General features: G+C 36.7%; 1 protein-coding gene across 1 annotated transcript in view; it reads right to left on the reverse strand.

Annotated features, from left to right (window-relative positions):
* csmd2 (CUB and Sushi multiple domains 2) overlaps nt 1-26,360 on the reverse strand; it is a 167,204-nt gene that overhangs the window by 139,916 nt on the left and 928 nt on the right. The window contains exon 2 of the mRNA XM_017421301.3: nt 18,112-18,319. Within this exon, the coding sequence (XP_017276790.2) occupies nt 18,112-18,319 (208 nt within the window). The remainder of the gene's footprint in view (nt 1-18,111; nt 18,320-26,360) is intronic.

Raw genomic sequence — 26,360 nt, forward strand, 5'->3', positions numbered from 1 at the left:
AGTATTCAAAGTCAAACACAAATAAATGTAAGAAACATGACAAATAATGTGTGAACTAGAATTAAAAACAAGGCAAACATACTGGAGCTGTGAACATAAAAAAAATGTATTCATGTAATTCAAAGTTTTATCCTCTTTCCTCTTTTTCTTTTACTGAAAATGCTACTAAACAAGACTACTGCACTGAAATAATCCAGTTAAAATAATACTCATTTCACTCATTTTATAACCCCCTTAATCCCATTAATGGTTGTGTGGAGCTGGTGTTTATATCCCCAGTATCAACTAGTCACAGATCACCAGTCCAATGAAGTTCTGCCCATGAACATCCCAGTTTAGCCCCATTAAAAATATATCCCTCTAGCTCTGTGTGGAGTGAGGAAGTCAACATTTGTTGTCTTGTGATCTGTCAGAAACCACCCTGAGCAGTTGTTGTGTATGCCTGATAATTAGCCTCAAATTTGTCACTTTTTATGTGCACACATGCTTAGATGGCCGAGACTGAGGCAATACGTGTAAGCTGCTACAAGTAACTACATCTACAATAAAACAAAACAATGTTTTTTTGTCATTTTTTAAGCTAGTCCTAAATGAAACAGGTTGGGTGCGAGATGATTACAACATAGAAGAAAGTAAACCATACAAACCACAGTCTATTCTAATTTTAAAATAATATGCCCCATGTACCTTAGTTTTATCTAATGATTAGCATTTTAAAACAGATTCAGAACCTAATATGGGAATCACAATCCTAAATCTTATGGACAACTGCAATCCGTGGACAGATTTTCAGTCTATCACAGGGACACACAGGGAAAACAACACTGAACATTCAGCAATAATAATGTATGACCCCTGCTTGACCAGTTTGTTTCTGGTTTGTGGCTTGACAAAGAAAAAGAAAAACAAATACATACAAACTGCACACAAAAAAGACCTCAGTCAGTATTTAAACAAAAGCCCTTCCTGCCATGAGGCTTGTCTGTACTTAATAAACTTGAACTTAATAAAAACATAAGGTCCAGCATTACAAAGTAGTGCAGATACTTTCAAGTCATTTCATTGCTGCATTTAAGTAAATCTCGAAATACTTTGCTATCCCAGTTATATAAATATTAGAAATGGGTCAATTTCTTCCATTACAGTACATTCTGGGGAACACCTATCCTTATTATAGCAGGCAATTTTTACTAATAGAGGATTATTCTTTTATTTTTACAATACTTTTATAAGTTTGTAACTCTTCAGCTGCACTCACTTCTTTATCATTTGCTTCAAAGGAAACATATTTCTTTGTAATCTGTTAAAGTGACCTTGCAAAATTGTTCTCCATGCTTTCTGAATGTATTCCATTTTTTTCCTCATTGACAATGAAAGTTTTATTTATTTATTTTATGCATTTTTAGTCCAACTCTTGTATCTCTTTACAAAAGAATGATCAGCTTAACACTGACCTGTGAATCATTCTATTACGAAAAGGTAACGCCATTGTGTACAGTTAAAAATTTAAATGAAATGAAAAATGAAATTAAGAGAGTTAATATGCTACACAATACCAGCGATGAATCATCTTTTACTCGAACTATGTATGTCAAGAGTGCATGCAATAAATCAATAGAAATTACCTTGTTGGTTGGAAAATACTATTTCATACATCTCAAACTGTTATCTTTGACATTTTTGCAGATTCAACAAAAATAACTGAAATAAAATGTTTATTCGTTTTTTTTTCTCGTCTAAACCAGTTGCCTGGTCCATCAGGTGCCTCAGCGATACATGCATCACAGTTTCTCAGTAACAAACAGCTGTACAAAGAGGTGACTTGTGATGTGCAGGTGTACAACGCAGCTTTGATATTGTACACCAGTCATCATCAACTTGCAGCCCCCTGGGCAATGTATGTCCAGCAAATCATCTCATTCCACATACCCATGAAATATTAATATTTTCCTTACGCTCTGGTGTTGCAGAAAAGTGTAAGCCAGCTCAGACTAATGATGAAACTGCACCAATTTTATACAGTCCAATGAGCTGGTCCAAAAGCATGTTACTGTCAAATGTTTAGTGAGACAAGAGTGGGAGAACATGACTGAATCCCGAAAAGTACCAGTAACTCTGTTTAATGAGAACTGAACTCTGAAATTCATGACTCTAAGCAGGAAACTAAAATTCTGAACCAGCATGTGCTAGGCTAAGCTAATGAGAATGAATTGTTAAGACTGAATCTAACAACATTAGCATAAATGATTGCATGCAGTAAGCACAGTTCATCAAGCTTTTATGTGAAATGGAAAATAAACTTGATAATCTTTTAAAGGTTTTTTGTTTTTTTTAGATAAAACAATAAATGAATAAATGGAATTTTCTTAAAACATTTGTTTGTGGGTTGATTTTAAAACTGTGTACCTACAATTTTGCATTCTTCACTTTCAATGTTTTAAAAAAATCTCTTCGTTTCAGCTGCCCCAGCGTTTATGCAGCCCTTCATCTTTCGGATCTCTTTGCTCAGCCTTGTTTCATGTCCTCCCCTGTACTGATCCACCCCTTCCATACTGGTGCCAGCATTTGCTGTACTGTGACTCTGGTTTTCTGCCCTTCCCCTCTCTCTCATTGCACCTTTGATGTCAGAACCACAGCTAAAGCCCAGGCTTATCTGCTGTGGGTTTTCTGAGCCCTAACCAGGCCAGGGTTTGGACTCAAGAACATGGCACAGGTCAAAAGAAAGGAAAGATTACCAGAGAATAAGGCCGCAATATGTGTCTGTTGCTTTAAATACATTTTGTTGAATTTAATATTGTCTTTCCAATGTAATTGGACTTTTCTCAAAAACTGCCAAATGTTAAGCTAAATTGGAAATTAAAAAACAAACAAACTTTAAAATACTGACAACAGTGATGCTCTTTTATATATATAAAAAATGTATATTAAAGACAACTGTACAAAATGAGGGCACAATCAGTATGATGGGAGGCAACTTCAAAGAATAAAATAGCGTACTGTGACGAGGTGAAGTACAAGAGCTAATGACAGGCCAGGAGGAAAAATACTCTGCAGGAAAAGGGCGTTAAAAACACACCAAGAAAAAAAAAAAACACAAAACCATGTGGTTAAACTATGAAAATAATGTTATTTGCATTTTCATGCAAAATTGCAAGATGACATGCTCAGAGTTTTGTTAATGTCTTAGTTGTGACAACCTTCTTGGATTGGATTGACACTAAATGTTAATCAGTTGTAGACGTACATCCAAAGATTACTTTCATCCACACTTCCAGTGGATCATGGGATATTTCGCAAACAGACACACACACAGACCTGGGCAAAAACATGATTGCCTGCTTTTGCCATTTAATGGCAGGCAATAAAAAGAAAGTCCACTGAAAGGCTAACTAAATATGAAAAGCACTGTTAGAAAACTTCCGCCAAGGACATAGGGTTGTTAAAAAAGTTTAGAACCTGGATTACCACAAAAATTGAATCCCTTCATTGTTGTGACAATCCAAACATTCCTTGAAAATTTCATCAAAAAATGTTTATTATTTTTCAAATAATCTTGCTAATAGATGGATAGAGAGACAGATGGACAAATCAACCACTGCTACAGAAAACATAACCCTCTCCACATCTAAAAAAAAATCTTAAAAGGGTTAGTCACATTTTACCGGTACATCCTTGTGGATTCCACGATACGAGAAGTAAAAGCAGCATAGTTCTACAGCTATACTGTGTATCTGCAGTGCAGTAATGGGTCAATTTCTGGCACTTTAAATTGGTAAAAAGGCTTTTCTGTCACCTCTGACACTGAGCAATAAAAATACACTGTAAAGCTTCACCAACCAAAGCAACAGCAAGTCAGACAAAAAGGGAAAAATAAGTTTAAAAACGGACAGCCTTTTGTGTTTCAAGGTCATCCACAAACATTCTGCAATTGATTTTTTTTTCAACAAAGCTACATTTCAGCTCAGTCCTTGTTTTAATTTATTTTCCAAAGAGAATTTATATTCATGCCATATGATCACAAAGATTCTTTTTATAGTGGACAACTAGCCTACACCACAGTGCAGTTCACCGATATGATCAGGGTTAATTATAAATACAGTGGATGTAGTTTTAGAGCACGAACATCAATTTATGCTGACCAAGTTTCTTTTTTTTTCCAGCAGGCCATTTTTTACTGCAATCAGCTTGTAATATTTTACAGAAAAGTCCTTGTTGTATATGCAATAAATAGTGTACCTACAAGAGCTAAAAGGGTCATGTCATCATTAAGGTTTGCTTATTAAACAATTTATCATTTTATGCATTATTAGGTGCATCTGAAAGTGCTACAGTATACAGAGAGATAGGGAATTGAAAAAGAGGCATGATTTCATGAATGTAAAAATATGAGAGTAGGCAGATGATGTCAGTTTTGTATAAACCCATGATGTCAGTGTTTAATATAAAGCCATCTTTAAAAAACATATTGCATAGAAAAGTACAATGTGATAAAAACAACAGACCAAACTGCAGGAGAGTCATAAAATACGGGCTACTGCTGCACACCCATTAGGACTAATAGATCAAACAAAATGCTCTATTGTGAAATATCCAACACTCGAGCCCTTCAACAATAACAATTATCATGACAGAGCAGTGTGAATACACAATGACCATGCACCACTCCAGGTCATTGTTTGGGCACAGCGATCGCCTTCCCCTACCGTACCAAAAACTGAACATGTTGCTGTATTATTTGTGCATATAAACAAGTCTTCAGCATGTTTATGCATGAGTTATGTATTGAGTTAGGAAAACACCTAAAGCTGGCCCTCTGTCAAAGGATCAGCTTTATCCCTGATCCATATCATCTATGCAAACAGAGCACTAATTAGCCATGCTAAAGCAAATCACAGATTTTCTCTTGGTTCAGTGGCCACAGCACCTTCAGTAATCCTCAGTTATCACACAGTTGGGAAGGATAGTGCAGCTAATAACACTGCGATATTACCAACACTGATCCGCAAGTGATAGAGCCTGGCTGCACAAGCTGTTAATTCTATCTGCGTGAGCCTCAGACCAGAATAATCCCTATATTTTTATTTTTTATGATTTTTGCTCTGAACATTACACCATACCCTTGTCAATTCTTACTCACCAGGAAGTGTCATGAAAAACAATAAAAAGAGATGACAAGCAGGCAGTTTCAGTGTAAATAAAGATTAAGACAATAGGTTCTTTCACAAAACATCACAAGCCGGGACTTAGACGCCTTCTGGCCGCCTCGATGTGATTTCTGATTAGACCAAGACAGCGAGGGAGTTAAGAAATTAGTTAAGTATAAAGAGGAATGCAAAAATGAGTTAACTTTTCATGTTTTAAAAACGATACAAGGGAGACGTCGGTCACACATTTAGTGAGTTGCACTTCATCTTAACGCAGCTGAGTTTTGCTTTACGCCTCTTTTGATTTTGCGACACTCACTTAATTTCTGAAAGCGTACTGTCTGTGCGGGTTGTAGCCGGCTCCATCTGTGACTTATGACCATAAAGACAAACTGCTGTTTGCAGCCATTTTGCAGAAGTGTTTTGTGAAAGATCGTAATGACTGCGGTAAAAAGCCATATATGATGGGAGAAAGTTAGAGCTGAAAGCTTGTTAACAATGAACAATAAAGTAAGCTCAACATGTGGCCCAGAAATATCTGGACACTAACAATTGGGGTGTGCTGGAATGGGCAAAAATGTCACTTCTATATTTTCTTTTTCTGGAATTTTCTACAAATCCAGCATATCAACGACTGGAACAGAATGCCTTCAGAATTATGGGAGAATGGAACTAGGCTTGAAATATCTGATGATCTTCATCACTAGTGGTTCCAGATGTAATAAAAAAATTAATAAAAATAAGCTGGACAGATTCAGAAAATACAGTCTGTTCAGATTTTGCTAAATGCAGAAAAGCTCTGGTTGGAGTTGAGAGTGTAGTTTAAATTCACAAAGACCAGAAACATACTTAAAAAAAAAACCTTGGATGAGAGGTCTGCTGTTGTTTGTTAGTGTATTTGTTTTTAGAGTGATCTGTGTGCCCCAAATCCAAACCTGATTGTATTTGTGAAAAAAGTGGAAAAAGAAAAGACTGCAGAGCTCTGAGCTCATATGATGCCAACACCTCTCTGGAACACTGAAAATCTCAACCCAACAAAACTTCATGTACAAAGGAGGTTTTAACAAATCATAAAAAAAAAAAACTGAACTACTTGAACTGTAAATCGGCCTCTTTAAAAAACAAAAAGCAATGTCTGCAAACAGTTTAACTGTTAAAACGACAAAATAAAAATACATGTGTTCAGATTTGCATGCGTCTAGAGTCACAATTCAAAAATGATCTTCATTTCTCGTTCTACTTTCAAATAAACCCATCACACAGTCAGCTGTCAGATGAGTAACTGAGCACATCAGCAGGTCTACTGATGCTTCTGTAGAATTACAAATGCAGTCAGTGATCCTAAACTATGTAATTAGTGAGGCACAAACACATTTGTCTGGGTTACACTTACACGGTTATTATTATTTTTAATATTTAGAATGTTCAGTTATGCAATATAGGAGGAGTACAGAATGAAGTGATTTGGGATCTTTGTGAGTTAATATTAGCATAATCCTGTTGATAAAAACGAACATAAAAGAGCTTTAAACACAGTGATAGTTGAATGCTCATCAGTTCTTTATGTGTACACATGGGCAGTGTATCAGTGTGGAAACCTGCTCCACATAACTAAAAACCTAAGATTCCAGTGATATGATCTCTTTGACCTTAAGATAAAAGTTTACAAATCATTCAGTTCATGAATTCACAACTGTAGAACATGAATGTCTCAACATGCTGTGGAGTAAGGTTGTCTGTCTTGGAGATAATGCTCCCAGCTGCTGAGAAGAGATGCTCAGGGGAAAGGAAGATGGAAGGAAAAGGAATTTTGCCAACAAAACCAGAGTGGAATACTTTGCCTCATTTAACTTCCACCAAAATGAGACTTTCTGCCGTTAAGAAGGGCTGCTGTCTGAACTACATCACCGCACCCCGTGGAACAGTTCAGAATGAACGCTCATTTTTATTCCTGGGGTTCTAAAAAAGGATGAGTCCAAGTAAAAAAGTTGCAAAAACATTTGTAGTTGTTGATGTTGTTGAAAGTATTGACTAATTATTTCAGCTCTAATGATCAACACAAAGCATTACGCTGTGTGGCAACCATAGTGAGTGCAATCAACTCAAACAACATTGACAATAAAAATCTTACGTATTGCAGGCCCATAAAACCATCCACTGATTGTTATTCTACTAATATATTACTTTTTTTTTTATTAATCAGTTTATCAATTTCATTAAAATACTTCCCAAAATATACTGTATTTAATAGTACTGGCTTATTAATATTGTAGCATTATCTTCTTTTAATTGTAGCATTATTATTCTTTATATTAATAATAATAATAGTAACATATCAAAAGTACTTTCCTAAAAATTGCCTTTATGCTATTATAAACCAAGTGAAAGCTGTGCCTAAATTTATCCAAGCCTTTAACAGAATGTGTTTCTTTTCAGAAACCAGGTGGGAGCTCTGAGGCTTGCGTGGGAGTCGCATCAGGTTAGCAGTTGGTCTTTTCATGCAGCTCAGACACATTAGCCAGCAGTATACTCAACATTCACATAAATGTGTTTCAGACCCTCTTTAAATGACACAGAGTGATCGAATCAAAATCAGTCTTCAATCCTATAATCATTAGCAAATGCTGGGCCTGCCCTTAGGCCATTTCCCTGATGGAACATGGTCAGAAGGAAGTCTGGCCAGCTCCACAAAGAAACAACTAAAATGTGAAGAACTGTTGCTCTTCTCTGTGCCCCTCTGTAAATAAATAAATGGAAACCACCTCTTTTCAAACATTTTACATTTTTTGTTTTTGTTATAATTTACCCAAAGGCAAAGAATTGAAAGTTGATCAACTGGTAAATTAACAATTATGTATTTTGCTCAGCTTTCTCAAATTCAACAGACTGAAGTAGAATCTGCCTAAATGCAGATGATGCAATCTGTCGTAAAATGTCCTGCTCTGTATTTCAATCCTAATCCTCAAAATATTTAATCTCTTTGTTGATTCACACAAGGCCAGTATGCAAATTAAACAACGCCATGTAATGGTACAACTACCTGCAGCTTTATAAAATTTCTGAAAGCAGAACCTGAAGTCTTTTTGCCAGTATAATAGCTGTTTTTTAAGTGTTTTCTTTCCAAAAAAAGAAAGAAATATAAATGTAAGATGAGCATGCGTCTGTTGTTGTCACAAAGTAAGAAAAGCATTCCACAATCATTACTAGCCAATACAATAATGTCAACATTATGAAGCAGTCTTAATTGTCTGAAATAATTACTTTTTTTTTCATTTGTGCTCTCAAAGAAATCTATGTGCACAATGTAAAAGTAGCATCAAAGAGAAAAAAACAATAATTCAGGATTTTGGGGCCTCAGTTTTACAAACAAAAGCAAGAGCTACAAATGCCTGCCACCATTAAAACTGGAATAACAAAGGTAAATCAAGATGCCGCCTTTCCGTCCATTATATTGGCCTGTCTAAAGTGAACTCTGACAATGCCTGTCACCTTTTGCTTCCTCGGGTTTATGATCAGTTTAGAAGCATTTTTATGGAGCCACACTGCAGCGCAGCCAGTAATTGCAGGTCAAAGTATGTTTATGAGTTCAAAAAGGTTCCTCTGTAAATATATTCAGGTTGGCTTGGCATTTCATACAAAAAGACAATGTCTGATGAGCTGAAAGATGAGGTTGTCATTCATCGCCACATACAAACCAGCATTGCAGAAACACACAAAAAAAGTGAAGAGACAAGAATACATGCTGCAAGCACCCTCCATACACACATTCGGCCTGCACTGCTGTCCAAGAAGATTAAGATGAATTACACATCAAACCAATGAGCGTGGCCTTGCTGTATTTCATCTTGCAAGGTCCCTCATTGTCATCTCTGTACTTCTCTTTTCTTCCTTCATTACAAGCAATAAAAGTGAATTTTCAGTCACAAAACAATATTTCATAAGCACATACATTTGTGCATATAAATCTTCTCTAAATAAATCTTATGTCTGAAAAATAACTCTGCAGTTAGCGATCAGCTTTTGAGACACATCCTTTACTTATCCATCTATCCATTTTCTTTCACCCACTTTCTCCTTTTAAGGGTTGCAGGGAGCTGGTGCCCGTCTCCAGCAGTCACTGTACGAGAGGTGAGGGACACCCTGCACAGGTCCCAAGTCCATCACAGGGACACATAGAGACACACAAGACAAACAAGCATACACACTCTCACTCACACCTAGGGACAATTTTATAGTGACCAATTAACCTAACATGCATGTTTGTGTTTTCTAAGGTTGCTTGCCTATGACAATATTTTTGATTCCAGAAGATAATCTGTTGTAGATGTACATTGGATGATTAGTTTGAGAGTAATCAGTCCAGTGGTTAATTAAATATTTTGCTAACAGACAGTCAATCTCAAACACACCCACACACAGTCAGTAGTGGCAGGCAGTAATTAAGTAAATCCACCAGCTGATGTCTGCAAACAGATAATCTTATTAATTTATTTGTATTAATACAAAATATTAAATTATAAGCTGATCTGAAAGAAAGGAAAATAAAAGGGGAAAACTAAACATTTTGACTTTTTTTGCTTTGTTACTTGCCAAGAAGAATAGGGTTTTCAAAGCGGCTACACATGCTGTATTTGTGCTTTTTGTTGTTTTATTTTTCGTTCCAAGAAGAAAAGGTTTAAGACGGTGAAGAGAAATATTGTGGTCGAGCAGTGACCCAGATGAGAAGCTGTCATCTCTGTTCGCTCAGGGGGCACTAAGGAACAAGATGTTCTGCAGAATAGGCGACATTACAATTTATATTACAACACTTTTGCTTAAGTAATTAGCAACACATCTTGTTGTTTTTAGTTTGTTTCGTTTCAGCAAAAAAATAGTTTGTGAAGAGCACATATGACATCACTAACTGATATCAATCAGCATTTGTTACATAATTAATACATATTTGTTATTTTTATTCTCCATAGCTTGCTAGTTTCAGAATTTGAATGTAGTTGTAGTGAAAACTGCAATCTGTTTATAAGTGGCCAGTGAGATAAACAGAATTAAACAGCCATTTCTTGCCAAGTGCATGTGTTCAGGCACGCACAGCATTACTCAGTCAGATGAAGCAGAATGACTGCATAGTCGTCCTCACTGTCCTGCTTTTACAATCTAATTGCCCCACAAACCGTCCTCTAAAACAGACCACTGAGTGCACTGGGCTTGTAGCCGACTGATTTCAGTGTTGCTTTAATTCTAAACTTCTCTTCTTGTTCCTCTGCCAGTTTTGCACTTTTTTGAGCCAATTACTTTGGTTGATTAATTAACTGCTGTGTAATCCTTCTCCAGTGGCTGACGGTTATAAACAGCTTAAATAATTCACTTACACAAGATGCTTGCACAGGTATGGGCATCAGAATTTCAGGCAACACATTTGAGAGAGCTGCCACTAAGAGCAAACAGACCGTATGTGAGAGTGCAGCAGATAAAAACAGAAAAAGCATATTTTCTACCAAGTTACACAAATAATATATAAAAGCTCTTCCGATGAAACTGAACCACGTGTCATGTAAACTGCAATTCCACCCCAATGCCACATCAAGACAGACAAATTTAATGCCATTACAGTTAATATTTGCTTTTGATCATATTCCAACAAGCAAGAGTTTGAAGCACACAAATCTTTCTTTGGTTATCTGAACGTGATCTGTGAAGTGATTTAAGAGATCAAAGCAAGCCATAGGATAAGGCAGTAAAGCTGCAGAACAAACATGCCTAACAAGTTCTTTCACTGTGTGACAGATGATGAAACGCACAGAAAACAAGCAACTTTCACGATTGTTAGATTTTAAACAAATCTGCTAAACAGTCCATTAAATAATTACAAATGAAGGGAAGAAACATTGCTAAATAAAACTTAAAAACCTTTGTGTCTGTGTGCGTGTGTGCGTGCGTGAAGGGGTTTGTCAAAGCTAAGGCTAAAACAATTTGTCAACTGAAATAAAAATGATCAAAACAAAAATATTTATGTATTGTATACCGCTCAGTGATTTGCAGTGTTTCATGGCTGATACTGTCGCACAACTTGATATGTTATGAAGGAAAACACAAACACAACACAAAATCTGAGAGAAAGTCCAAAAAGTCAAAGTGAGACGACATCAAACAGAGAAAAAGCAAAAATACTATTACCACAATATTGCAACAACTTTGTAGAAATGCATCCTGAGTTAAACAAAATTCCTGTCAGAAACAATCAGTGTTTACAATAAGACCAACAACCAGATGCTGTTTCCTATTTCAAAGTAAAAAAAAAAAATGCCTGATGCTGACATACACTTATGAAAAGGCCCAGTGTTCCTTGAAGGAGTACATAATGACAACACCCTTCGTACCAAAATTTTGAACTAAGATCATCTTATGTTGTCAAATGACTGTGTTATAGCCGTTTTGGTCAAATCTTGAAAACAGCGTTAGGTTCAATCTCACCCCATATCATGGGATTTTGTGAAATCTGCTATCAGTTGTAGACGAGCATCCAATCATTACTTTCTAAAAGTTTCATTAAAATCTGTTCAGTGATATATAAGATATTTTGTTGACAGATATGGTTGATTCTAACAAATAATGCAAAAGTTTTAAGCGCATACAGTATCAGATGCAATGTGTGGCACTCAGAGTGTGTGTTGGAGAGGAATTTCAGCTACATTTTAGCTCAATATCTGTAAAACTGACAAATTCATAGCGGGAGATAATGAACCACAAATTGTTAGACTTGTATGTTTACAGCTCAGAGGACTTACATTAGATCAGCTATGATGAGAAGCTTCCCCAGCTTCAAAGTGATTCAGTGACAGAAATATTTTGAGAAGTACACACAAAAACAAAAAAAAAGTTATACTGTTAAAAGACACTGTTTCACTCAGCTAAAATATGATGTTTAAAGTCAATTTTCTATTCCCCTCTGCATACCTTTTGGAGACTTTATAACCCTGTAACATCAAAAACAACTGTTATAAGAGACTGTCACAAACATCCTGACAATTCATCTCTGGGCAATATGCAAGAGTCTACTGTTAGCTTTTATATGGAAAGACAAATGTTTTGGAAAAAAGTTTTCAATAAATAAATAATCAAGAACTAAACTTATGTTGTGCTGTAGTACAAATAGGGGGCATCCAGGGTAAAAAGGTTGAGAACAACTGGTGTAGCACACACACACACACACACACACACACACAAAACCTTAAAAAATTACATAACTGCCCACTTTACGATCAGTCTCTGTTATTATAAAAGTTAAAAATGTGAATACAAAAAGGCAATAAGAAAAAAAACCCAATGGTATCAGAACACCTTGTGGCAAATCTGATTTGGTAATCTGCTTTCATTTCTCAAGTATTCAACATGTCCTAGTGTAAAGATTTTCTTCACATGGCCAGGGTGGTGAAAACAGCAGTGTGCTGACACTTTGTCATCAGTGGTGCTAAACATTCTTTCAGAGTATCTGTTGCTGTTTATGTGCTTAAGATGAGCTGCACTAATTGCAGTTCCCCTTGTAATTAATAAGCACTGCCACTGAGAAAAATAGTACACTATGAGGCCAGAACTGCATCAGAAGAAGTCTTATACATGGAAGGTTATTTTTCATACTTAAATGTAACTAAAGTTTGATATTCTCTGCTTTGATTTATAGTAGTATGTAAAAAAAAACTCATTGTAAATTTCTTCTCAAAATTGCCTCCATTCACATCTGCTTTACTGATGCATTTGGGTGGTGTACATCTGTGTCTGTATCAGTACAAATCTGTTAATCTTCACTTCTGTTCTGCCTATAGCTGCTCTTCGTATCAGACTAAGTAATGTTAAATAAATTGTTTAACCTGCTGTTTTCAACTTAGCAGATAATCAGTGATAATTATTGACCTTTAGACTTTAAATGCTTTCAGTGTGATATTAAGTAATCATGACACCACAGCTGATACAGGCCAAATTTTGTACATACACTAAGCAGTTTGAATACAAAGACACTGTTCAGTGGACAGTATGTCTGTTTTTTGTCAAGGAAAACAAAATACATGAGCAAGCTCTGGACCATTTTTTTTTTGTAACCTTGCTCTCTGTACTCAAAATCCCCTCTCCTCTCCTGCTCTTAGTCTAAGCAGTGTGTCAAAGTGAGTATCATGCTGTAGAGTGCTGGCTTGAGTCAATTTGCAGCACAGCATCAGGTGTTCACACAGTTATGTTGCACTGAAGAATTTTTTGGCAAATGGGGAAAAAAAAAGAAGATTCTTCAGAGATGGTATATTGATCAGTGGCAAATTGCAAAGAGAGGGAGTCCTTAACCAAGAGCTGGTGTTTAGAAAATCTTCTTCTCAAGTCGAGCAAAAAGTTCCATGCCTGGAAAAAAAATGATAGGCAATGTGCCGAGTGAGACTCAAGAGTAAGATTGCAAAATGGTATAAAAGCAAGCAGAGAAAAACACATTTCATGACATTTTTTCATGGAGGACATTCATTTTCCATCCATCTATCCAAACACTTCATTACGTTTTCATACTTCACTGCAATCCCACACACAAACCTTAAAATATTTATAGTTTTTTAGTTTACTATTTTTAGTTTTTTTTTTTTTTTAGTGAGAGCTTTTTTTAAAGGGATCTTTTCACATAGGTTTTTAGATATTTGCAGCATCGCCATCAAAACGCACATGAGACGCTACCGAACCAGTCACTTCCATGTTTTATTATATCCTCATGGTGTGGTGATAGAGATTGTCTGACTCAGAAGGACAAATTTAGACAGTTAGAGAAGAGGAAGTGCCAGAGTGACGTGACCAGACTCGTAATGTCATGATGAATTATGGGCAAAGCTCTGAAGCAAAAACGCTTTCCTCACTCCTACAGACCTATATGAAAGATTATCCAGAACATAAAAAAAAACTGAAGAATACATGTATATATGCCTGCTGAATAGACTGCCAAAAGACTGTTTTCACACACTGGAGCATTAATGTGTTAATTACATTTTGAAACAAAACATCCAAGTGATCAGAAGGTGGGAGCTTTTTATGGCTGAGCTAACAGGAAACAGTAGACAGTGGATATGAAGGATATTCACTGATTTCCATACATTACTGAGCATTCTATAAAATGAAAATAATATACATCCGGGAGCAAACAGCTTGGAATGACAGACACTGTGGAGTCCCACTGCACCAAAGAAAGCATCCTATTCCTATACTAATCAACAATTCTCATGCCATCGACACATTTGCAAACAAATATGAATACATTATCTACATTTGCAGCACCTTTATCGTACAAGTACCATCATAAAAAAAAAAAGTTTGTTTTAGTGTCTTTAAGAAAAAGTTGAGGTATTTATCTTCACAAAAAAACAAAACATACACTCCTTACATTGTAGCAACTCCCACTGGAAAGTAAAGTACACAGCAGCTGGATGTAAAAAGGCTTTTCCAAAGTCTTGACTCAGTCTCAGGTGAGTCAACCTAACAGCCAATCAATATATATCTAGTGTTCTGTACTCCTATACTACAAGTCTTTATCTCTTCCTGTCTCTCTCATACACAAACACAAACATGCTCCTTTTCCCACATTGGGACAAGCTAACACATATCAGCACTGCAGGGATAATTCATAACCTCACTAAATGTCAGTGTCTCAAGTCCACATGGCATAGTGTTAAAAGGGAGAAAAGATTGGTTAGAAAGCTGCCCGGAGGGATCAAAACTCATTGGACTCTCAGATCTATCGGGAGAATTAAATAAGTTGCATTGACCTGAGGAGCTTTGTGTTATCAGAGAAGAATGCATCAAGTAAAAAAAAAAGAAAGTTAAAGAAAAAAGAAAGTTTATGGGATATAGAATTGGTAAAAGTTATGAAAATAAAATAAGATAACTTAAATATTCTTTTGTTTGGGAATTTTCCCTCTTTTTTTTGTCAAAATGGTGCGATCATTTAGCTGCGCTTTTTATTACTGTAATTTTTCTTTTTTTTTTGAGTGTAGAACTACAAGAATAAGGCCGAGATTCCGAATGCTTTCAAGTGCAGAATCAGGCACTTTATGTTCTCTATTTATATCAAAGGTGCTTTGAGAGTTGCATTCACCATCTCAAGGGACCACTGCTGGGGGATGAAAATGTATTAGACTGCCTTGGAAAACAATTGAGCATCCAAGAAAATTACAAGTCAAATAGCTGTGAGTTTCACTTAGCGGCAAGTGGGCGAATGAGGATTTGGCAATTGATGATCATCAGCATTATTTACATGGCCTCAAACTGGATTGTGATAGGAAAAAAAATCAATGTGGATACAAACAGTGTAATGGCAGAGTAATGTGTTCTCTTGGACAAGCAACACAAAAGAAGTCCATTCAGGGTAATATTGAAACGAGAACAAATTCTCTTGCCAATCATACCATCCCCTTCCCACTGCCACTTTCTGTCCGCACACACTCACACGCACATCTCAGTTAGCCTTAAGGGCTATCTTTTCATCCAGCCTGTTCTGAAATTTTGCTGGGATGCAAAAAATAAATAAATAAAAAGCAATGGATAGTGTGATGAATCAGGATTGTTTATGATGAGTTTCAGATTCACACTCCCTCTGATTATTTTATTTTTTGAATTTATCTTATGTTTTGTGTTCTCTGAAAGCAACTACAGACACAAAAACACAGCAATGGAAGAAAATAGACATGAACTTTACCTGCTTCAATATGAGTTGTGTATTAATAAGAAAGTGATTGTTCAGACCTTGATCTCTGGTCTCACTTCACAGTTTGAACCACTCAACTCATCTACCAGTTTAAAATTAATAAAGCTCCCAAATTGAACCACTCTATTGGTTTTTTATTTTACTGCCATGCACTTTTAGAAAATCCAAAATGCATTCATATATTTGCATTTCTTCTAATCTTGACTGTCTTTAATTATAAAGTTTTCATAATGTTGATTCATGAACAAATCTCATCATTTAAATCAAATAATATTTTTTTTAAGGCATCTGAAATGTCAACACTGAAAATAATAGTAACAGAAGAATAAATTTATTCTTGCCATTTGGTAAAACCACAAAGATGAAGTAGCTACTTGACTTTTATTAAGGAAACCATATCCGGTATATGAGCTTTGACACTACATAAAAAGAGTTCAAACATGAGAATCATGGCTGAAAATCAGAATCAAATAGAGAGTACTGTAGGACAATGAACAAAGCTTTGATGCTGTAATTGTAAACCAAAATTTACATTTAAAAGCAGATGATGGAAACAGCTTTTTAATCTTAGCCACTGTGTCTGCCTGCACAAAGCTGGGTGAATAAATAAAAGGCCAGAACTGTTTCAGGTGAAAGACAGAGCACGGCTATCAGGCCCTACAGAGTGGAGACTTCACTGAACCATTCAGGGAGAAGATGCAAGCTTTGGGTCAGCACCATCACCTCTCTAAATGGCTAGCAGCTCGAAGTTGTAATATTTTCACTGTTTTATTCCCAACTAAAATCCATCTTCTCTTTTAAGAGTCCTGCCTTCCTCTCCACACTCCCTCTACTAGTTCATTTTCATTCTAACACTTTGACCCAATCATTTCTACTTTTTGACCTTGTACATCATTTTAATTTAAACCAACAAACAACCAAATTGTGTGATTTCACCATAGAAATAAGAGTGGTAAGTTAGCTAAGAAGGTAAGCTGGCATTGATGTTCAACAGTGTGATGTAGTGATGACAGACTATCTGTGCAACCAGCCAGGTGCTGCGTTGATAGAATGGGTGATCTTCAACACACATTTTATGCAAAATACTCCACATCAATCAAAGTTACACTCCTGCCTCCTATGGTTCTGCATTGCTGGCTTCATTCTTAAAATCTCACATTGTTGTGGGATGTGGCCAGCTTAATTTGTGATTTATTAAGAGTCATAGGCTGCTTAAAGAGGGACTTATCTTTGTGGCCATATCATAGAAACATTAGAGAGTCAAAGTGACTTCATAATTAGTCTGCAATGCAGAATATAATTTCAAGTGCTTCTTAAGAGTGTTCTCCCTTAAATAACAGGTAAGTGAATAAGTCACAGGAAGGACACCTCAACTTTTGATCACTGTTTAACATCACAACTGCAACAGTACATAAACAATTTGAAGACCAAAAAATAAAATAAAACGTGCTCATTATATGTATGTGAAAAAATCAAATGCTTATTATAAAAACGACTAAAAAAAAAAACAGCTCTTATATTCAGCCACAATAATTATATTATTATTAGCCTAATTTTGCAACTGAAGGAAGGATTTAAAGTGTCAGAAAGAGTGTTAAAGGGTACATCTGTGTGCACGATTTCTTAGTGCCAGCACAAATATGTGGTTGTGTGACTGAAAGTGTGAATGATTGTGCACATGTCCATTTGTGCCCATATGGACTCTGTGTGTGTGTGTGTTTCTAACAGCACTATACGGCTGGTGGTGGTAATCGAGCTCACTAATTACTTCCTGAGCTGAGAGAGTTGTCACAGAAAGGAGGAGCTGCCACAGATGGTGAGAGACCCACACTGACGCCAGGATATCCTGCCTCTTCATCATCAGAGTTGAGCATGTGTGTTTGTGTGAGACTGAGAATAGGAGCGAAAGTGTGCGACCAAGATTGTTCAAATTACATCTTAGAACCAGCAAACACACACGCTACACTGCTGAAGAGTTTGTAATATGAAAGCTAGAACCTGCCTATCAAATAAATTACTGTGATCTGTCAAATTAATTCGGAAGACATTACTTGCAACACCTGCGAGACTGTCATGATCCAGCTCCACAGAACCTATTTAACACCCACCCACTTCCAAGCACACTTCACCCAGCTCACTCCCTCTTCAGACAGAGTGCCTGTGTGCAAGTGGTGCATTGCAGGACTGCCCTTCCTTCCCTATCCACGGCTCAGCTCTCTCTAGACAAAATGCTGCTGGCTGACTACTCACCACTGTGAGGATCCGTCAGTGCCGCTGACCTCGAGCAGGTCATAGTCGTCCTCCAGCTGAAAGTCAGAGAAAACCAGGGCAATGGTGTCTCCTGGCTCAGCCAGCACAGTCCAGGTGCAGTCAGCATTATTGTTGTACTCAGCTGGGTAATTGGGGGTGGTGATCACCCCACTCTGGCCCCGCAGTGTCCCTCCACATCCATCATCCGCTGCAGGGAGTACAGGGAAAAGTCAAGTTATTGGAGCCTTGATACAAGAGAAAATTTTACAAAGTGAAAATAATCCCAAACATGTGAGATGCGGATAATTATTATATAGAAAAGTGGAAAAAGTGGATCAACATGGTTAGTAAAAGGTCACTGAACACACACACAGATTAAATGCTGTTAAAAGTTCACATTTAGCTCTCAAGGTGCTGTGCCTAACTGAGTTTTCCAAAAAAAGACTTATGGGAGAAAGTACTGACAGAAAAAAAAATTAAACTAAACCAAATAAATCAATAACATCTATAAAATGACAGTTTTAAAATCAAATATTTACAAGACAGAGATATAATACATTCTCCTTCAGACCCATGCAAGCCTACAGACCTGGGAATACAAATAATTGATCTTCTTTTATGAGTTTCTTGACCTGCTTATGTGAAAACCAATTAGAAAGTGTAATGACAGTTTAAATTAGTCCCTGTTAAAAGAAAACTCTTTTCACAGAGGTACATTTCACAAAGTAAGTGCACAAAAATGTATTCACAAGCAAAATAAGTTATTCGAGGGTGCACTCCAACACTTTGCATATAATTTTCATCACGCAAGCAGACAGCTTTGATGGGTTCCTGCTCGACATGTCCTATAAAGTCTCAGCTGTTCAATATTCGCTCTCCTGGCAGCTTGACTTTTTAGACTCTGTAGGTGGGGGCAGTGTCTGATGTTTCATCTCCTCTGATTAAAGAATCCATTGTTCTACTTCCCAGCCCAACAGTACTGAAACTAATTAAAAAGCTGTGAACTATTTGTATTTACAAAGACCAGTGGCTTCAAAGAGACTGTTTTATAATGCAAATTCATGTATGAACTGAGGCTATGTTGTAAATGTTATCTACAGTGGGTGGTGGCAGTAATAGAAATTGAAGCAGCTGTCACCAACAAGTAAGAGTTATTAGCAGTTGTACTAGTCTTGGTGAAACTTTACCAGGCTGTAGTTGTATTAGAAAGGTTCCAGTAATAAAACATGTTTAATGATATCCACTTTAGAAAAAAAATGCACAATTGTTCTTTCTCTATTTGTTTTTCTTTTGTTTGTTTGTTTTGTTTTAGTTTGTTTTTTTGTATTTTAAATACAAATCATTTCCCATTGAAAGTATTCAGTTTAATTTATTTTTTTTTTTCATTTAATTTATTGTTGTTAGTATATTAATAAAATTTATATTTGTTTTATAAATAAGTTGTTCAGTAATAATAGTAGAAGCTGCAATAGTATTTCATGTAGATAAACAGTAATGGAAACTTTACAAATAACAGATTAAAATATTTTGGACTAGTAATGGTGATTTATGGACTAGTAATAAAAGTCATGCTAGAGATCAAAAGGAAATGGAAATATAACAAAGAAAATGCAGTGTGAACGTTGAGGGCTGATTGACTTTGATCAAATTTGTTGAAAATGAAACTTAATTGTTGAAGTTATCCAGAACAGAAGCAAACATTAGCAAAACAGAAGCTAAAAGCTAATAGGCAAATTTGTAGACTTAAATAAGGTAAACCAAAGAAAAAAGCTAAAGCCAGTTGAACAGGAGTTTAAAAGTTATAACAGGCAAATCAGAAGCTCAAGCAAAAATGAGCTAAAACCTAAAGTAGTAGATTAAAACTATATAGAAAACCATATCTTAAAGATAAGATTAGAACAACAATAAGTAAAACCTAAGATTAGAAAAACTAAAACAAATAAAATTTAAAATTTCCATTCTTTTTAATCAAACCAGAAAAAATGAATAAATAAAAAAAGACAAAAACTATAAAAGTGACAAAAACTAAGAGTCACAGCACTCATCTTTGGAATGTTTTGGTGTATGAATGGTTAAAATAGCTGAAAGTATACTGAAGTAGTTAGATGCCAAAAAGAAAAAACAGGAAACAAAATAGTGTCTAAACCAATATGAGAGCGTTTGCACAACTAGACAAACACCGCAATAATCTTATTGATACTAAACTGATGTAGATTTGTTCCTGTTTCTTCACTCGTATCTATGCAAATTTCTACAGAGCAATCTGCTCGACAAACACAAAAAAACTGTACTTTTTGCACTAACAAGGTTATTACCAAAATGCTAATAGCCAAAAACGTGACATAGAGTTGATCAATAAACTGCATGATGAAACGCCCATCAGGTTTTGTGCCAAGGCTTTACTGATTCTGTGGTCTTAAAAAATATATTTTCATGTAATTACAAGTAACCTTGTTGTTGCAAATATTTTGCCAGTCAAAACTTTGGCATTTTCCTTTAATTAAAAAGAAATTTAAAAAAAAAGAATTGTGTAAACATCTAAAATATCAAGGACAAGGGTTTTACATCTAGCAAAACTAATTAACTTGATTGAAGATTTGTTTTATGTATTAGGTTTTACTGATTTTTTTATTTTCTTTTATGTGAACTGAGCTCACAAAGCCTATCAGATAAATGGAGAAAGTCTACACTGTCTCTGCCTCCAGAGTCTCAAAAGCCAAGATGTCGAATGAGCAGGTTAACCACTTGTTCATCAAAGCCGCGTGGTTCAGACTTCACAGGCTTCACATCTGTGCACATTATGAAGTCAGACCTTCCTGTGAACATACTTCTCGGCTCATAGAAACGATTCTGTGTGCTCGTGGTGCAGAAAACTATCCTATTAATATTGTTTTTCAACCTGTTTGCACTATTTACGCATCTGTAGGTTTATTTCTTAGAGGATTTTCAAGCAGCCCTAAACAAGGTCAACATAAGATTGTTCTTTTTAATTTTTTTAACTAAAGTTTTAAGAGACCTTTGTTAAAGTAATTTGCTTACCAAGGTTCTCTAAACTAATCCCATTAATTATGACACTTTGTTGTTAAATTTTACAATATTGGATTAAACCTAGATTTGACTGTAGAAAACTGACCAGTGGCTGTTGTTTGTAATGTACTTTTCACTTCTATTAACAGCCAGTTATCTTTATTTACGTTAGAAGCAACAGAATGTCTTAGTTTTCATGTCTCTCACTCACATTTGCTTTCTTGCCAGCTGTCATGCTGCTCTTAGTTTATGCTGCCAAGCCCTCAGACTGCTCTAGCAGCCTGCTGCCACATCTATGTGGTTAAATTAGCTGCCCTTAAATTTGGAACATGCACTTATTATGTTCATTATGATAATGTATCAAACCAGCTACTGCTTCTTTGTACTTGCTGGAGAGATTGGCAGTGTGGCAATAAGTAATTAGGATTTGTTCAAAAGGTTGCAATATTTCCCCTAGGAGGACATCGTAAGAGTATAAACACAACGCAACTGAACTGCTTTTCTGTTAGCTGAAGACGTTTCACTTCTTATCCAAGGAGCTTTTTCAGTTCTAATAAAAAAAAAGTGCGAAGTACCAAGCTTTTAAACTGTAGTGAGTTTAAAAGCAGGGTGTTCCCTAGAAGTACCTGAAAGGCTCTGAAAAGTTGCTAAGGCTTGTTGGCAACAGTAAATCAACGAGCGCTCTTCCTGCACACGGCGTATTGATTCGATGTGAGGTCTAGAAGGTATGGACTGATATTCTGACAGAGGCTAGAGAGAGGCAGAGAAAAGAATTTTAAGTTGTGCACACAGCTGTCTAGCCATAAATTTTCAAAAACAGACCTAAACGAAACAAAAAAAAAGAAAAACAAAACAAAACAGGTGTTTTATTTGCAAGTCACACTTCTGGTGCTAATTATGCAATTTAACTGCATTCTGTAAATGATTGCAATTTAAAACTGTGTGACTATGGTAAATGTCAAAACAAATGACAAACTGATGAAACTAAATAAAATACTACGAAGTGGCAAAAACCTATGGGAGAAAAACACCAGATGACAGAAACGCTGATGACAACTGCTACTGAAAACATGGACTGATGACACAGACATTATGGTTGAATGATTCTGCAAGGAAAAAAAAATCTCAAGTATGAAATGCAGACTTTAGGTTAGTGGGTGCAAAGTAAACAACCTTATTTACTTTTTTTTTGCCACAAGCCAAATGGCATATACATATATATTACATTTGGGAGTAGGAAAATCTGCAGTTAGTTACAAATTACAATTTCTTTTCATTCTTTTCAGTTTTGCTGGAGGCAAGAGAGACAGAAGTTTTAGGATTTCAAAATGCCTTTCAGTGATTTTATTTCATTTTATTTTTTATTTTTTAAAGTCAGCTGGAAGTAGGGTAGAGGGTATGATGCAAACTAATGTAACATGGAGGAACATATTTAAATTATGATTAATTCAGTTTTGCGTTAATTAAAGCAACTCTTCACTTCTCAGACTGCTTTAAAGAGGTAATTAAATAATAAGGCATTCATTTTTTATGGTGCTAGGACAATACTCAGAGCCCACCTTCGGATACTTGCATGTCATTTTTAAATAATGCAGTAGGTGATATTTTGACTTAGAGAAAAACAAAACAAAACTGAGGATAAGTAGGGTTTGGTACATATAAATGAACAGAGACGACACAAGGTCAGTCTGGACCAACATTTTAACCGTAACTTTTTTTTTTTTAATGGAGGTGTGTGTGTTTTTTGTAGAACTGATTATATTGGCCTGCCAGCTGTCTGTCTGTGATGTTTTAAAGAGAAGAGGAGGACCTCAAAGCGTTTGGCCCTGTCTATCATCCATCCTACCTGTCACCATGGCAAACCCCCTGAGGGAGGGCAGCAGAGTGTATGGACGAGAGGAAACCTGTGGGGTGTGAATTTCAATGGGAGGGAAAGCACGACGGAAGGGTGCAGAGAAGGGGATGAAGAAGATGGCAGGTGACATGTGAGGATGGGAATGGGGAAAAAAAAATCAGTAGAGGAAAGGTGGACAATGAAGAAAGAGAAAGATGGCATGAGAGATGACAGGTGATTGTTGCAGTGGGAGTGACGGGAAGCAGAATGCAGACAGAAAAAAAAAAAATAAAGAATTGATATTCCTCACAGGACTGTTTCTTCACACTTGAAAGGAAGTCTCTGGGCTCTTGACTCTTCATCTCATCTTGACTCTTTGTCACCTAGTGCATTTGTTGGCTGTTATTGGCCAAATACAACCATTGTGTGTTAAGTGGAAATAAAACAAGCTACGAAACTACCCATCATTTTCTTTTACACGCTTCTCCTTTCTGGGTCACATGGAGCTGGTGCCTATCTTCAGTATTCACTGTGCAATAGGCGGGGTACACCCTGGACAGGTTGGAAGTCCATCACAGGGACACAGTGACAATCATTCACGCGCTCACTTACGCTTGGGGACATTTTAGAGTCACCAGTTAACCTAACATGTATGTTTTTGGTCTGTGGGAGAAAACTGGAGTACGCAGAGTAAAAACAAGTGTGCACCAGGAGAATATGCAATGTCCAACCAGGAAGTTCCCAGGCCAGGAGGCAATCCTGCTACCTCCTCAATGGGAAGTAACAACTCTAACCACTGCACCACCATGGCACCCAAAATGAAACCACTGAACAGGAATACTTTAATATGTAAAATGTGTAAGAGGTCACGTATCTTAATCTATTGCCATACTGCTTCTCACAGCAATAACAGTACACTTTAAGGCTGTCACCTATTGTGCTGTTGTTTTCCAGAAGCTTTAAGGGGATGCTTGAATACTATGAGTGCTATGGCAAAATAAATATGGAAGACATTTTATAGCCATTAAGTGAAAATGTATGTTCATAAACACAGTCCCTTAAGTTTTGAACACTCATTTTGTCACGTTACAATCACAAATTTCAAAGTAGCAGCCAAGAAGCCCATGGTAATGCTGGAGAAGCTGGAGAGATCCACAGCTCAGGTTGTCCTGTTCACAGGTCATCTATTAGTCATGCACTCCGCAAATCTGGCCTTTATGAAAGAGTGGCAGACGAAGCCATTGTTGAAAGAAAGCCATAAGATGTATGTTTACTTTAAATGATGTAAGGGACAAAGCAAACATGTGGAAGAAGGTGCTCTGGGCAGATCAGACCAAAATTGAAAGTTTTGGCTTAATTTCAAAATGCCACATGTGGCAGAAAACTAACACTGCATATCACACTGCACACACTATCCCCAACCTGAAACACACCAATGGCAGCATCATGGTGTGGGGGTGCTTTTGTTCAGCAGGGACAAGGATGCTGGTCAGAGTTGATGGGAAGATGGATGGAACTAATTACATGGCAATCCTGAAAGAAAACCTACTACAGGCTGCTTAAAGCTTAAGACTGGGACACTTGTTCACATTCCAGAAGGATAAAGACCTGAAACATCCAGCGTTGACTCAGGCGACTGAATACAAATCCAAACTAATCAGATTTTTATTTGTAAAAAAAAAGGAAACTATGCATTTCCCTTCTACTTCACATTTATTAATCATTTTGTGCTGGTCTATCACCTAAAATACCACTAACATATTTTACAGTTTGTAGTTATGACCTCTTAAAACGTGGAAATGTACAAGGGGTAGACAATATTTTTCAAAGCACTGTATACACAAACATAGTAGGAAGAAAAAAAGTGTAATAGACAACATGCGCCCAATATGTAGCACCACAAAGTATTTTTTTTATTATTATTCTATTTTATTTGCCAGCTTTTAAAAGAAATAAATAAATAAGCGAGAAGTAGGAGAGCAGTGGAAAAAAAACCTACAGTTTATTTTCTTGAACAGGCTGGGGTTAATGTGTTTAACAGCTAAAAAACAAATTGATGCACATGACACAGGACATGTAAAACATTATCTGTGCCATCGATAGCTGGCTATCAACTTTGGCTCAACAGCGCTGGCACATCAGCTCTCTCCTGAGTCCAGAGTGGTGACGATGCCAAAAATGTTCTTCCTGCTCCAAAAGTAAAGTGGGAGCTCTGCCCCCCCTCCACATATGGGCAGCCACTATAATTGAAGTGACATTAACAATACACTTGCACATTATGAAGGAGCACTCAGGTGTAAAAGTTGACTTTTATGTGGTCACCAGAGGACCTCAATTAATCACAGCCAAATTGCAAGTTTCTAAAACTTGTTGGCGTGTAATTTCAGCTGAAAAGGTGGCATAATCACATCCCTGAGTCCTTGAATTTTTTTTTCCCCAGAATAGACTCTGGGTGGGCATTAAGGGTAAGAACGAAAGCTGAAAATTGGTCTTAACTGCAGTAGCTGGTTATTTATAAATAAAAAAAGACACTAAATGGTGTCATAGTCCCTTGACAGTTTTTGATAAATTTGATTACAAAAAAAAAATGTACTAACACCCATACAATAGTATGCCACTTTGATATCATAGTGCAGTCGTGTGTATGTGCCTGCATGTACTGGGTGGGTGGGGATTGTTCTGGCTCGTGGTGCCCAGCCATGTGTGCTCCTTTGTGGGCTTCCTGACTCCCGGCCTGGCTACAGATGGCATAGTGTCTCAGCGGGCTGCTCAGTAGGCACACTGACATAAACCAATGGCCACATGGATCCAAGGGAACTCACACATGCACACTTGCACACAACACAGCAAATGGGCATTCACATACACGCAAGCTCACATGACTAAGACATGTGCATCCATTTCAGTTGTGAGAATTCATGTTTGTACCCTTATAAATTATGTAAATGTAATCCCATCAGAGTCACTTTTGCTTACATACGACTTCTCAAAAACCGTGTCATGTCAGGTCAGGCAGCACACACTGGCAGGTGTCGCTGCCGCAGGGGTGCTTGCTAACTCTGAGGGAAGGACAACTGGCACAAGCACCTGACTGGGAGCAAACACATGAGGTCCTGACACAGTAAATAAGATATCAGTATGAACACAGACAACACTGTAAATACATGAGCGTGTGTGGGCTGGAAGAAGTAGTTCATCAGCTGGTGAACGGAAAAATGTAGACAAGGTAAGTTGAAACATTAAAAAATATTGCAATTTACAGAGTGTTAAGTGATAATATAGCAACATACAGGTTCAGTGGTTCTCAAAGTTTTTATAAACAGCTGAAATGAATAAGCAAACTGGCCTAATGTTTAACCCTGGCTAATAGGCGTGATTTAACATGTGA

Source organism: Kryptolebias marmoratus, linkage group LG5, assembly GCF_001649575.2.
Source record: "Kryptolebias marmoratus isolate JLee-2015 linkage group LG5, ASM164957v2, whole genome shotgun sequence".
Classification (NCBI taxonomy): domain Eukaryota; kingdom Metazoa; phylum Chordata; class Actinopteri; order Cyprinodontiformes; family Rivulidae; genus Kryptolebias; species Kryptolebias marmoratus.